General features: G+C 41.4%; 2 protein-coding genes and 1 long non-coding RNA gene across 3 annotated transcripts in view; all 3 read right to left on the bottom strand.

Annotated features, from left to right (window-relative positions):
- The window catches only part of LOC134620625 (uncharacterized), a 1,304-nt gene extending 264 nt beyond the window's left edge, over nt 1–1,040 (bottom strand). Inside the window, exons 1-2 of the long non-coding RNA XR_010092126.1 lie at nt 862–1,040; nt 1–16 (exon numbers count right to left, since the gene is read on the bottom strand). The exon at nt 1–16 is cut by the window's left edge and continues 33 nt beyond it. This is a non-coding gene — a long non-coding RNA (uncharacterized LOC134620625). The remainder of the gene's footprint in view (nt 17–861) is intronic.
- The window catches only part of LOC134620623 (acyl-CoA-binding protein-like), a 12,256-nt gene extending 10,405 nt beyond the window's left edge, over nt 1–1,851 (bottom strand). Inside the window, exons 1-2 of the mRNA XM_063466852.1 lie at nt 1,790–1,851; nt 1,370–1,487 (exon numbers count right to left, since the gene is read on the bottom strand). Coding sequence (XP_063322922.1) covers nt 1,370–1,487; nt 1,790–1,795 — 124 coding nt within the window. The 5' untranslated portion in view covers nt 1,796–1,851. The remainder of the gene's footprint in view (nt 1–1,369; nt 1,488–1,789) is intronic.
- A 1,362-nt stretch (nt 1,852–3,213) lies between these two features.
- On the bottom strand, nt 3,214–14,082 carry LOC134621012 (metalloreductase STEAP3-like). The gene is made up of 6 exons (XM_063467401.1): nt 14,002–14,082; nt 13,000–13,261; nt 10,094–10,360; nt 9,439–9,966; nt 8,432–8,596; nt 3,214–5,102 (listed from the first exon to the last, which is right to left on the bottom strand). The coding sequence occupies exons 2-6, from the start codon at nt 13,219–13,221 to the stop codon at nt 4,815–4,817; spliced, it is 1,470 nt and encodes a 489-aa protein (XP_063323471.1). The 5' UTR covers nt 13,222–13,261; nt 14,002–14,082; the 3' UTR covers nt 3,214–4,814.
- Between the last annotated feature and the right edge of the window lie 427 nt (nt 14,083–14,509).

Raw genomic sequence — 14,509 nt, 5'->3', positions numbered from 1 at the left:
AGTGCTGGTCCCGAGCCTCAAAGACAGTAAGAAGCAAGCAGAGGGAGAAAAAACAGAACATTTTGCAGAAAATGATTTGATCCTTAATGGCTGTGCAATCATTTTAACATAGAGTTCGCTTATGTTGTTAAATAAACGCTAGATTTGACATTAATAGATGCCACAGATGTTCTAAAGCTGCCACAAAGCATGAAAAAAATAGACATCTCCGAAAACGTCGGAGCATTTTTGCAAATATGTGATGTCTTGATAAATCGAGCAGATATTTGAACTTTACACAGCTACATTCTCGCCTGAAAATATCTTAAAAGTTTATTTTGTGACCCAGAAAAAGTAATAAGTTTTTCAGCGGCGCTCCTCCGCCATTGCCGCGCTTACAAGTACGCACAGGCTCCGACAACCGTGGCCGACAAATGCGATCCTCCTTTTCCCCAGACTACCCTTTCTGGATCACAAAATAACCTTTTAAGATATTTTCAGGCGAGAATGTAGCTGTGTAATGCTCAAATATCTACTTAATTTATCAAAATATCACATATTTGCAAAAGTGCTTCCACGTTTTCGGAGAGCTCTGTTATCCACCCCCCACACCTATCCCACCCCACCCCTAACGGCTGCACCTCCCAAAGAATTTTGTCTGGGCTCTTATCTTACTTATTTATTTCAAACGATCAACAGAAAATTTCACCGACATAGTTTTATGTAAGGTTTTTAAGGCTGTGGTGTTAATTTTTAAGTAACATGAGCACAGCGGCAGCAGCAACGCTAGGCTAACACTAACTAGCTAGCAAGATTTTAAACCTGGTGCTAAACTAAGAGAAGCCACAAAATCAGTCTGAATAAGAGTAAACATTTACTCACCAAGTCAGTGTATCAGGTAAAGATCCACAGCAATGACAACAATAATATCTTGAGCTGACGCTTCTCCAGGTTTGCTCAACATATTCCATAAAAAATGCACCGTGAACATGCGGACTGATCCGCGAGGGAGGAGGACGGTAGTCACGTGGCATTTTCAAAACACATCTTTCATCCTTCCGCACTGAGAAGCAAAACTTCCAGCTTACTTAGTTTTTCTAAGTTAGGACAACTCAAATTAATCGAGTTTATCAGCGTTTATGCATAAAAAGTACTGGTAAGTTATTTAAATTGAGTTCTAATAACAAATTGATAAAAATTGAGTTCAGCCTATTTAATATTTTTAATTAAACACAATATTACATTTTACAGTGTGGGAACTTATTCAGCAAATAACACAGGACTCGTCAAACCTGATTTTTCTCAGTACCACCCGTCTCTGCTTTCGCACATGCACAGACAGTTAGTGGCTCCATATGTCAAACACACACGCCACAGTCACGCTACTCACCTGTGTTAATATCACCGACTGTAGCTTGCTTATATAAGCCGTACAGATCGCCCATTTCTTGCTGGTTCGGTTTCTGCTTCAGAACCTTCACCTCCTCTACCGCTTTGTCAAAGGCCTCCTGGTTAGGACAAGTCACAGCATATCCTCAGATCATATCCACTCGCCCATCTTCACTATCATCTGAATGCTCTTCTCAGTGCTTATAACCAGGAACGAGTTTAAACTTAACACCTCGTTACAACTACAAGAACCTGTCGAGCTAAACGGTCTGGTTCCTGCCCCCCCCCCCCAAAAAAAAACTCTTTCCAGTCCCTGTGATTTATACGTAAGTCAACATTACAGAGAAATCACTTAGAAACAATGTTAATATTTTAGATAAGATTCCAGGAAAGTTTTAAATACTAAAGAGGTCATACTTACAGTCATGACTGCAGTGAAACTGGGGCACACCTTTGCTCCTGTTCAAAGGCCGTGCTCGTCCGACTCGCTGCAGTTGTGTCAGCTGTGCTGTGATTTGCTGAGAGAAAGGAAGTGGGAGGGTTTATGGGATTTCTTGGGAGGGGTGCGGAGGGGGGTTTGGTATCGATTGGATACCAAGTAAATACAGTCGCTGTTGCCAGTACCGATACCAATTCCGATACTTTTAACCTATAAAGGCAGTTTACAGTCATGATTTATGAGACTAATCGTCATCAATTTGCAAATTCTAGACACATTTTAATGACCACTAGATCACTGTGATTTTTACTTTCATCAATAACTAGTTGGTAAAACACACCTTTAAGCTTTTCATGTGTTTTGAAACTTGGTGACCTGGAATGTAAACATATCTGTCACTGATGCACTAAAGTAGACATGACAATTAAAACAAAGTATTGATTGTCATTTCATAGTGTGTGTTTGAGGCGAGTATTTTTAATTTCCAAAACCAATTTTTTAACAGATATCAGTGGACAACATGCTGATCTTGAAGCATAGAAACAAAATATCAGATACTAATACCAGTGTCAGTATCGATACTTGTACTGATACTTATAATTGGATTGATGTATCCACATCTACTCTCCAGTATGAATCTGTGAGATATTTTACACCCACTATAGCAAACCTATATATATTATATATATTATACTTATAAACGTTCCTGCAAAAGGTCTAATCGTTACATGTCAAGGGAGTGGTTTTGTGTGACAGTAGAAAAAGTCACCACAAGAGGGCAGCACGCACATATTAATCTATGTGCGCTTCTTCCAGTCAGTCGTGCTGAACAGACCTGTTGTGGCGCTCCAGCTTCATCAGCAGGAAATGTGGATTTAAAGGCATATTTTAGTTATGACGGCAGAGTAAGGTAAACACACGTTTCCATCTCTGTCATATAAACACACATATAAACTCAGTACCTGGCCACTTTATTAGGTACAGTTTGCTGTTACATGGTTAGACTCCCTGTTGCCCTCAGCACTGGCTTGATTCTTTGTGGCACAGATTCAACAAGGAGCTGAAAACATTACTCTGTTGGCTGGTTGTTCATGATGTGACTCTCCCTTTCCACTACATCCTAAACATCCTCTACTGGACTGGGATCTGTTGACTGAGGAGGCCATGAAGTGGGGGGGAAAAAATCCAAAGGAGAAGTCGTGCAAGACAATAGAAAAAGTCACCACAAGATGGCAGCAAGCACAAAATGACATGTTCGGCTGTGTGTGTGTGTGTGTGTGCAGATTTGGTGGCATTAAGTGTAATATTTAAAACATGAAGATGGTTTATTTGAATCCAGAAGTTAATCTAATCTGAAGAACCCCAAAAATGACGACAAACACCAGAGATGTGAAAGCACGCTCTGTTATAGAAAACTTTATTCCATGTTTTATAAATTAACACTTGAAATCATCATGTTGTCACGACGACAGACACAGACTTAACACATCCAGCATATAAATGAAAATTTCTGGCAAGAGCAGAAAAATGAGAGTGCACGTAGGGCTGATGTACAAAGGTGTTGTTTTGGGAGTTTTTTTAATGAAGAAAAAGTGTTTAAGTTGGTTGAAGAGTCAAAACTTCCTTTTTAATCCGTTTTTATTTTTCCGCTCCGCCTTCTCCGTATGACAGATTATTTAGAACATGTGAAAGACTTCTTCATTTTGTGCCACGCTTCCTAACAGAGCATTACACCTGAAATTGCATTCGTTTCTACATGCAGATATATCCACTTAAAATGAACATGAATCTGAGTTTTCAAACTATTTTCAATCAGTTGGTGTGTAACAAGTATTTATGTCACATGATGCTTGGTTACATTTAAACTATGGGCTCTTACCTTACCCAATATAAGCTAGCTGTACCTTAGTTTAGTGTCAGGACTGTCACCTGACATGAAGTAAAGCTTAAATAAATAATTTAGATTTAGATTTATCCAACTCCAGTTGGATAAACAGTAAAACAGTGATTGACAGTAAACAGTAAAATATTGTAATACAGCTTCTTAACTGAAATATTACTGCCTGTGTTGGTGTTTACTTCATCAGAGTGGGAGAAAAAAAAAAAGCAGCAGAAACATCTGACATTTTACATCAGGATAAGTCAGAGGCCGTGGTGAGATTCCCCTGAGCGAGATGGCAGCAGCAGACGTGCATCTCGCCGGCCTGGATGCTGCATCTACGTGCATCGATCTGGAAAATGAGCAGTTAGCACCTCTAAGTTACGACAAGGCAGGCGGCTGATCCGTTTGAGAAAATGGCCTAATTCAAACATACGCACTCGTGACAAATATTGTGAAAAATAGTGATTATGATGATATTCAGTGTTTAAATATTATAGTTTAATATTTTACTGTTGCAGTGTTTCTCTGTAAAGGAGAGGATTCAAAACATAGTGTCAACTCTGGGAAGGAGTTTGTTTTTCTTTAAGATATGCCTTTCCCAAAACAAATAGTTTTAACACAGTGCTGATCACTGTGAAGGGAAGAAAAGGAGAAATTAGAAAAGAAAACCTTCAAATGACTTCAAATAGAAACAGATCTGTACAGCACCAAATGCTCCCAGAGAGGAATGCAGACAGCGTGAGGAAAGCCAAGCGCACTTGTGATGCTCATAGTAAACCTCATTTAAGCTCGACTATCAGCTGTAAGGTTACAGAGGCTGTTTTGATTGCATGAATACTGCTCTTCAGTTTTGGATTAACAGAAAAGAAAGAGATCGATAAAATACTTTAAACGTTAACTAAGCAGTCTAACTACCAATGCATCGAGCAGTAAAGGTGGCACCACCGCTCTAAAAATCTCAAAGAGTCTTCCAGCTAATTGTTGAAGAGGATCCTCTCTGAACCCCCTCAAAAGGCCAGAGATGATCCTCCAAAGTGCTCAAAGAGTGTATAAATCTTTTATCCTCTATGTGCTTTATATTCATGAGTCTGGGTTTTCCATGCACGCTGCTGAAAACGGTGCTTCTCACACATTGCTGACATTCTCCAGCCCGTTGCGGCAGTCGTCGTCTGGCAGGATGAAGCGGATGTGCCGGCTCTTCTCCCAGCCGCGGCGGATCTGCCTGAGCCGGTGGCCCACACAGGGCAGGAAGAGGGCCACGCGGCCCAGCAGCACCGCGAGGGGGAGAATGAGGACCAGGAGGAAGGTGGGAGGCATGTAGAAGTGGTACTGGGCCGAGAGGAAGGCGCGGTTCCAGCCGAAGATGAGGGTGTGGAGGGTAGCCATGGATAAGGCGCAGTAGCCGAGTGTGGACTGCAGGAAGCAGAATAAAGGGCTTAATTAATACCTTTAATAAAATCTTACAACACTGATTGCATTTGTTTAGCTTCCTTGTGTTGACAATTAAAAAAATGCAATATTAAAATTGCTGTTTCCATCCATAGATTTAAAAATGAGCTACATTTTAGCAGACTTTTTAATCGAATTCTACTGGTTCTACTGGAAGTTTCTTCCTGTCAAAGGGGAATTTTTCCTCCCCAATGTTGCCAACTGCTTGCTTATATGGTGGTCGTCTGACCTTACTTAATATAAAGCGCCTTGAAGCAAATGTTGTGATTTGGTGCTATATAAATAAACTTGAATTGAACATTTGTGTATACCTTTTCAAGGTATATACTGTATATACCTTTCAGCATTCATGGTGCCTTTACAGACGTCCGAGCTGCCAATCAAATAGGCACTGAAACACTGCCGTACCATCAGTCATGCAGACTTTTGAACCGAGTGCTGATAAAAAGCCGGGTAGTTCTGCTTTGTATAAAAGAGCTTAGGTCCTGAGACAGCTGCAGCATTTCTGAATCATGTTAACATACGAGTTCCTCTTTGTTTGACAGAGCTTTAAAGTGTTTCTGAGCTCATGCATTCATTTCAATGACAGACACGTGTCTGTTTTTATTGCAGTGCCTCCCAAGGGCCCAAGGATCACAGGCATTAATAACTGATTTGTCCCTCACATACAGAGACTCTGTAGATGATGAGATATTCAAGGACTTCATAAATTTATGTTAAGGGACATTATTCTAAATTATTCTTGTTCCACAATTCGTAGATGCAGTTTCTTCGCAGATTATTGACACTCTGCCAACCTTTACTTCTAATAAGCTGTTTTTAGACGCACTCATGTTGCTGACCTGTTGCCAGTGAACCTAATTAGTTGCAAAAAACATAATAGATTTATTGAGGCTGAAACTTTTTACAAGGGATATTCCTGAAATTTAAATATAATTCAACTCAAAAGCAAATACGTAAAAGAAAAAGAGTGGTGGGATGGTCGGCGACAAAGACTCATGTAGCAGTAAGGGTTAGGCTGAGACTAGAGGCTGTTTTTGACCGTAAACCTCATCGTGCAAGGGCAGACGGGAGGGTGGGGGGTCGTCAGAGAGCCAAAGCCAACAGCCAAAGGCGGCTGCAGGTTTCTGCTATGAATCCTTCCACAGGTTCACCAACAGAAACAGTGCTCTCCAAGTGCTCAGCTCGAGGTGAATTAAACACCAAGTGAGTTGCAATGGCAAGAGATGAATAATTTTCTATTTATATCATGTGACGTCCTGCAATGCTTATTGCAGTCTGATGGCTGGTGGGGCAGTTTTTCCTAATGATTTAAAAACTTCAAAGTTTGCTTGAGTTTATCCTCACTGCTAAAAGCAATGACACATTTATAGAAATGTGCAGGTCAGGGTGGTCTTCATTCTGCTACGAAGCAGTGCTTAAACACACATACTAAAAATTAAACCATAAAAAACACATTATTTTTAAACCCAGAACATTTTTTTTTTGCATTTGTGTCACCTAAAACAGTGATTCCCAAAGTGTGTCCAGCCCTGGTGGACTGTAACGGTACTGCAGGCAAGCCACATTAATAACAAACAGTCCCGATCAAAAGATGTTTTCAATAAATTGCATTCTCAAAAATATGTTTTGTCTCACTCCCATTTCTTCTTGTTGCATGTTGAAGCTCTACTTGGAACCTTGTTGAGATTCAACCATGCAAAATATGATTTTTTTTGCCATTTTTCAAGTGCTCTTAAACTTTTGATCGGGACTGAAAGTCAAAATTCCTTACGCATAGGTTTATTTGTTTGTTTTTTTGTTTTATTTGAAAAAGAACACAGTGCAAAATTAACATAAAGGCTGCCATGATGCACTGTAACACTGTTATCTTACAGCTAATTTGCATCTGCAATCCCTTGGCAGGTTACATATTTACATACATTTATTTATTAAAAAAGGGAATTTAAACTGGTAATAGGAGGTGGTTAGCCTGAGATATTACTCATTACTATGACCTAAATTTACTGCTCTTATATTGAAGTTAGTGTCCCAGTGGCAGGTGGGTCACACATTGGGCTTAACAATTTGCATATGCCTGGGTAAGAGCAGCAACTTATAAATGGACTGGTTTACATATAGCATTTTTCTGCTGTACCCGAGTACTCAGAGTACTTTACATCTAAAGCACCTAAAATATTAGCCAGCTAAGAACTGATATAGCAACTCAATGCCACCACAAAAACTAGATGGAGGAAGTAGCCCTGGTTTGTTGGTTTGTTGAGGTTTGTATGTGCGCGTGTCTATTAATGCCGCAAAGACAGAACAGCAGAGCCGAGTCAGTGAAGCTCTTCAGAAACAGAGCTGCTGTGGTCTTTTACTGTCTTTTTAATCCTGTTTCAACTTTTTCTATTTTGAGTTTGCACTGCTAAGCTCCTCTGTTTTATAGACATGTAATGCAGTCTGGACTTGCCTATTGATTTCACTGTGTTTTGTTCCATTTTTAGAGCTAACCGTTGCTTACACCACTCATCTTTGTACTGACTTTTTTCTTTAAAAACAAAAAAACCCCAATACCAGTCACTTGAGCTGCTCAGATCTATATAAATTAAACACCTAGATCACTCAAAGGTTCCTTAACTGTCCGAGAGTGCCCACACTGAATCAGAAACTAAAAAAAAGACCCCAAAAACAGGGTTCTGGATACTTTGACAGTTGCTAGCTCTGACAGTGTTTATGCATTTAAAAAAAAGGAGAGAGAGAGAAAAAAAAAAAACCCACAAAAACAAACAAATCGTGCACCCATGCTGTTGACAACAAGTCCAGAAGTGCTTTCATCGCACAAACTGTTGACATGTGACTAATCTGAAGGCCACCGAATTAAAGGAAGATGAAATGGGAAAAGTGGCACAAACAGACTTCACGTCCTGGAAAACTGGAGGCCATTGGGGGGGGGGGGGGGTTTAAGGAGAGGAGAGGAGGAAGTGTGTGTACAAACTGAGTCACAACCCTCCTAACGGCTTTGTCACAGCACAAGTTTAACAGCAAATCTGGGGCAGCTGCGGGACTGCAAACACTAAGAGTCAGTGTTTGTATATGTGTCTTACTGCCACACATTCACTATGTGGTGTAAGAGACACAGCGTGCATCTGTCTGCACATCAGAGTGACGCCTGTCTGTTCGTATGCGTGCAACTCAAACGTCCTGCCTGTCTCCAACGTCTTTGATTATCATCCTACAAGCACGGAGAACAAAAACATTTGACAGCACATGCTAGCATGAAGTATCTGGCTGAAGTATGTGTGGGTGCGTACCTGAACGAAGGTGAACTCCCTCCAGTTGACAGTGTTGGCCACTGAGGGCAGCGAGGTGACAGCCAGCAGAGAGAGCAGCCCGAGAGCCATGATGCCCACGGACAGGTACAGCTCCATCCTCCAAACTTCCTCCCCAACCCATGAATCTGGGTGGCCAGCATGCACCTGCGTAACAAGCAACATTGATAGACATGCAGTCAATGCAAGGGCAACAGCAACATATTCAAGAGCATGACAAAAACGTGAAACTGACAACTGCCTTTTCAGATCCTTTAACTCTTAAGTGCTAAAGAAGTGTTGAAGAAAAGCACTTAAAAAGACGGTACAAACACCCTTCAACCATGTTCTGATTGCTGATGTTGCATAGTTTGTCCATCAGGGGGCGCTTTGTAACTTCCCCATTTGCCACAAACAGAACAACCAGCCTACCTGGGCAGATAATAACCGAGTAACCAATGACTATCTGTTATTATAAATAAATAAGGATGTTTATGAATGTTTCGTGTGTTAGAGCCCTGACTTTAGTTCAGGAGATGAAGCTTAAGGTTACGAGGAAGATTACATCTTATTAAGATGCAGATGGTGTCGCTTCTTTTGCATTTTCATTTCTTTGGTGAAGAGGACTCCTCGTCCAACAATAAAGCGTAGGCCTGATGTAAGGTGCAGACACAAATTTAAATGTCCCCTCTTCAGCACAAAAACGCCTATGAGTTCCCTTCTCCTCTGCCTTGGGCATATTGGCAAGAGACTAGTACAAAGGGAGACGTCCTTCCTGGTCATTGTATTCAAATGTGATGGGGGAACATTGTTGCTTCCACAAACCGCAAACCCACTGCTATGTATTTTAACAGATTAAATATAAGTTTACCAGAATACATCAGTTTGTTGGAAAATGTAATTACAGACTATGTATATTTATTCTGTATATATATGTATATTATATTTATTCTGTCCTGTTTGTTAGACTCATGGAACGTCTGAACTGACACCTCTCTTCTTCATCTAACCTGTTCATAGGCCTTGTTGATCAGCTGGAAGCGGGCGGACTTCCTCATGGGAAGACACAGGCTATAAATCGCATGTAGAACTGCACACAGGAAGCTGCACAGCCCAAACTGCTTCCTCTGGATCAACCAATGGTCCAGCCAGTTAGGAAAGCGGTTGTACTTGGTGCCCCACCACAGCTGGAGGAAGGCGGCAATCAAACCGGGCAGATAGACCAGTGCTAACATCACCAAGGCTACACATGGGTAAGTAACATTCACAATCTCAATGGGTAACTTGTATAAATTGTTCTTCTTCGCCGTCACATAGGGATGCAAGACATCGCGGACGGAGTTATACAAGTAGAAGAAGACAAAGAGGGCCAGAGCGCAGATGATGGGGGTGCGCCAAGATGGAAAGAGGTACAGCGGGAGGTTTTCGATCTCTAGTGAAGAGGAGAGGAGGCCCATGTCAACAGGGATGAAGCCCATCCTGCGGCAAAGCTGCATCACAGAGCTCTTGGCATTTTGATCGTCACTGCAGAGGAAAACCTGGAGAAAAAGACGACATAAAGACAAACAAGTTTAGAGGCTAGAAACCGATTTCATTTGAAACCGCATATACCACCAGACCTCCGTGAATGCAAATAGTCTTAGAGTGGTGATGACGTCCCCCTACCTGTCTGCTCCCATCCCGTGGTCCTGCCTGTAGCGTCCAGGCTGATATGGTATTAAACCCCTTGACCACATAACTCTCAGGAAATAGATCAGCCAGCTGTTGGGCATTGGAAGGCCCTTCTTGCTTGATTTGCAAACCGTTGCTGACATCCACGAGAGTCTTTCCAGCTAGTGCTGGCTTCAGGTGGACCAATGTAGAGTGGTGCTCAGGGTACACGGCAACAAAAACCAAGTCTGCTTGGTTTGCAGCCTCCATCTGCGAGGTCACCTGATGGACAAAGACAGAAACGTTCACGCTCTATATAGATATCAAAACTTTCCCTTATATTTAGCTTGTTTCATTAGTTGATTTTCTAGTATTGTTAAATACAGCCTGGTCAAATATTAGTAAAACATAGCATAGCATAGACCTCTGCTTACAGTATTTACACTAAGCATCTCCTTGACCCTAATACATATTTGGCTCTAAAAACACACCTCTGAATGTGACAGATAAATTGTATGTTTGAATTAAAACCCTGTAGCTCGCCGCTGTCAGTCTCAGTCGAATGCTTTGCACAGTCCCCATTAACCACAAACTATGTTTACTGAAAACAACCATGGAAGAGAACCAAAAAAAAAAACTTTATTGGGATTATTTGAATTTCAAACTCAAATAAGCCAGGAAGTCCTCTCTTGCAGCTTCCAAATGAATAAACAGGCAGTATACATATGCTATTACAGTTCTGTTTAAAACTCTTCAAGCCAGACCTTCTTGTAGTTCTTAAAAGCAGTCTTAAGCAAGAGTTCTAAAGATTTTCTGAATGTCTATCAAACCCTTTCTTTGGACACTGGTTTGACAAAATCGATGACATTATGAATATAAAGAAGTTGAGCTTTAGCTCTATCTAAAAAGCATCTGAATGGCAACAACTTAATTTGCCAGCAATGATCCCAAACACAGTGCTAAAGAATGCTTGAAAAGAGGAACATACAATTGAACACTATCAGTCATGGTCTTGTGTCACGGTTTGGGTGAGACACGAGACCATGGCTAATGGGATCTATTGTAATTTTAGTCAGTGCTGTTTTTGGCAGTGCAACAATAAAGTCTATGACAATCATGGAGTGTCCTCCCCAGACCTCAACATTATTGAAGCAGTGTGGGATCACATTGACAGTGAACAGATGAAAAGGTAGCCAACATCCAAAGAAGAGCTTTGAAAGTCCTTAAAGAAGGCTATTTAAAGAAATGACAAGAAAGCTGCAGGGTGTGTTGAAGAATAAAGGTGATAATACAATACGCTGCACCTATTTCCCATTTCCTTAGCAGAATAACAACAAAGGAGATACCACAAGGCACTAGTTTGAGTTAGCTTGTTTTTTTGTTTTGATTTGTTTTTTTTGTTGTTTTTTTTTGGGGGGGGGGGGGGGGGGGAGAGCATTACTAGGATGAATGTATGTGTGTGGTTTTTAACTGTGCTTTGACCATGTATTAAACACTCCATGTGGCAAAGGAGCATATCATTACATACACGTCTTACTTAAATTTAACTGCTATTTCTGACCCTATATTCACACATGAGCTTTTAAGGCAACGTTAAAGGTTATTCTGCTGTTACACATTTCATCACATGGCTTGACTCCAAAGAAGAATTGACCCTTAGATTTTTTTTTTTTTTTTCCTGTGGCTTCGAGGTGCCTATACTGAGCTGAAAGCACACTGGTAAAAGGCTCCACACTGGTGACAGTAGTGGAAGTGGATCTAGTCAGATAGTGTGTGAGACCTAACATTGACATGAGACCATAACTCGTGCCATCTTACGGATTTTAGTCAGCAATTTTTTGGCAGAGCAACAATAAAGTTTACAACATAGCCCAACTCCAACTTCCAGATCCTATAAAAGACAGGTTGATTACTGAGCATGAATTCTAGGAGGCACTAACACTAAATTAGCAAAAGGAATGATAAGAAAATGCCTAACCCTTGCCACTTTCATTTAAAATGATCATGTGGTGATTTTCAGCTACTTATGTTTACTCTTGTAATCCACTGGAGGGGATTTGGATGAACCAGAGTTCACAATAATCCTTATTTAGATGGCTGCCCCTCCCTGAGCCTGGCACCTGCAGAGGTTTCTTCCTGTTAAAATAGAGTTTTTACTTCCCACTGTCTCCAAAGCACCTGCTCGTTGGGGATCATCTGATTCTTCAGGTTTTCTTTCAATTATTGTATGCTCTTGTGCCTTAAAGTGACTGTTGTGTTTTGATGCTATATAAACAAAACTGAAGTGAAATTATATTGGACCTTGGTGCAGCCTTTCATCTCAATTTAAGCCAACCTTTTTCTGATTGGCTGCCCTTCACTAACAGAGGGGTTTTAACAGCAGCTGAGTGGGGCTTTCTGCGCTGACTGCCAGAGTCACTGACACCCCATAAGAGTAAAGACAACTGTGTTAAACTGAGCCTTGAGAGAAGACTTAAATTGTTGGCTGAGAGGGATTACTTGAACGCATTTGATATAAGCCATTGTAACAGCATGTGAAAAACATAACAATAGCACTCTCTGTTCCTCATCCATATTTGTATGCCTGTGGTGAAGAAACCTTAAAAAAAATTATTCAAGCTGCAGATGGGAACTTAATCAGGGGCTGACAAGAAGTCATGTTGTGGTGCAAATGTATTGTGGCGCAGGCTGATGGATTGACTGCTGTATGCTCCTCCCATACTGCAGCTGACTCTCATCTTCTTCTCTCAATCAGCTGAGATTATCTAGTAGCTATGTTTATGAGGTAAAGCAACAACATCCATTATCACTGCTGGGGGAAAAGTCAAAGGAATGTATAATTACCACCAGAGGGACAGAAACAAAAACACCAATTACACTGCGAGTGTGAACGTGAGTGTCAGTGTCGCTGCATATGTCACCTCCGCCTCTTCGGGGCACAGAGCTGCGGAGCGCGCGGGGGTTCGGCTGCCCACCACAACCTGATAGCCGGAGGCCACCAGCCTTCTGGCCAGAGAGCGGGAGAAGTCGCCGGTGCCCAGGATGCCAATCACCAGGGTGCTGGGCTCCAGCATGGAGGCTTCAAGGTGTCTGGAGCCCCCAGCTCTTTCTCGGATTAAAGGCCTCGCCATATCATCAGGCATAGTGCACTGACAAACCAGCAGAGAGAGCAGCAGATGAGACCTAAAACAAACATGAATCTTAATAACAGAGTTACAACAGGTTGAATTTAACGGTAGCTTTCTAGCTGCACCTTTGCAGAGCACAGATGTCTAATACCCATTATCTGTGAATCTTAGCTGGCATGTCCTAGATCCACAACTCTGCACTATCAAAGCAAAGTTACTGTCCAATAATAGCGTAAATGAATGTTATGGCAGCCCAAATATAGCAACTGCGAATTTTGCTGCTACTCCTGGACACGCTGACTAAAAAAGTTAAATTAAATTAAAAACAAAACAAAACAATCACACACATTTAACCCAGGAGGCTTTCACTTTAATTATTTAAACTTCACTGAAACACGTTTGGCGCGTTTGATGGGATTATCTCACGCGGAAGGATTCGAGAAAAATATGAAAACACACTTTGAAGCACTTAAATAATCATTTAATGATCACTGTGATACATGCCGAATTTATTTTAAAAAGCCAATACTTCAGAGGCTGTCTCGGTTAATGTTGTATCTTTTGCTAAAAGTGGTTCGGAGAACGATAAGAACTTAAACAGACTGAAATCCACACAGACTCTGGCATGAAAACGGAAAAGAGGATAGAAAGCTACTTTGCTTGATGCCCTTGAGTCAACTCGGGGAAACTTTGCCTCCGAAGAAAGTTACACAAGACAACGCAGACAAAACGAAGACGAGCATTTTGGTAAAATAACAGCTTGTCTGACATAATACATCGTCTGTGAATACTTACAGGCACACTGTTTACTCGCGTGTAGGTGTTCAGGCTCCACGCTTCCACAGAGCTTTCTGTAAACTGGAGCCTTTCTTCCTGATAAGATGACGCGGCCGTTAAAGCCACGCCCCCACGTGTGTAAGCGAGATAAAGCAGCGTAACGGGCTCCATGATATTTATTACACGTGTGATTTCTGCACTTAAAGGGGCGGCTTAACACCACAGTAAGCAAGAGCACTGCACACAGTAAAGACAAAGTGGCTGTTACTCCATTTCCATAATTAATAGGAAAACTTATGCGTTTTTCTCTTAATTATGACGTTTGAGAAATGAAAAGTTTATCATCCTTAACAGGGGCGGGTCCAGAGGGGGTGTGTGCATGGGCTGGCACCACCCCCACTGGAATACAATATATTCTTCTGGTGCCCCCAGATTACTGCTATCGGGTCTTTAAGTGATGATGTGATGAATCCTGCTTTCAGGCACAAACTACTCTGCATTTAATAAGGCTGTTGTGTTTTTAACA

Source organism: Pelmatolapia mariae, linkage group LG23 (assembly GCF_036321145.2).
Source record: "Pelmatolapia mariae isolate MD_Pm_ZW linkage group LG23, Pm_UMD_F_2, whole genome shotgun sequence".
Lineage (NCBI taxonomy): Eukaryota > Metazoa > Chordata > Actinopteri > Cichliformes > Cichlidae > Pelmatolapia > Pelmatolapia mariae.
The sequence above is the reverse complement of the archived record's forward strand: the minus strand, read 5'-3'. Positions and strand labels throughout refer to the sequence as shown.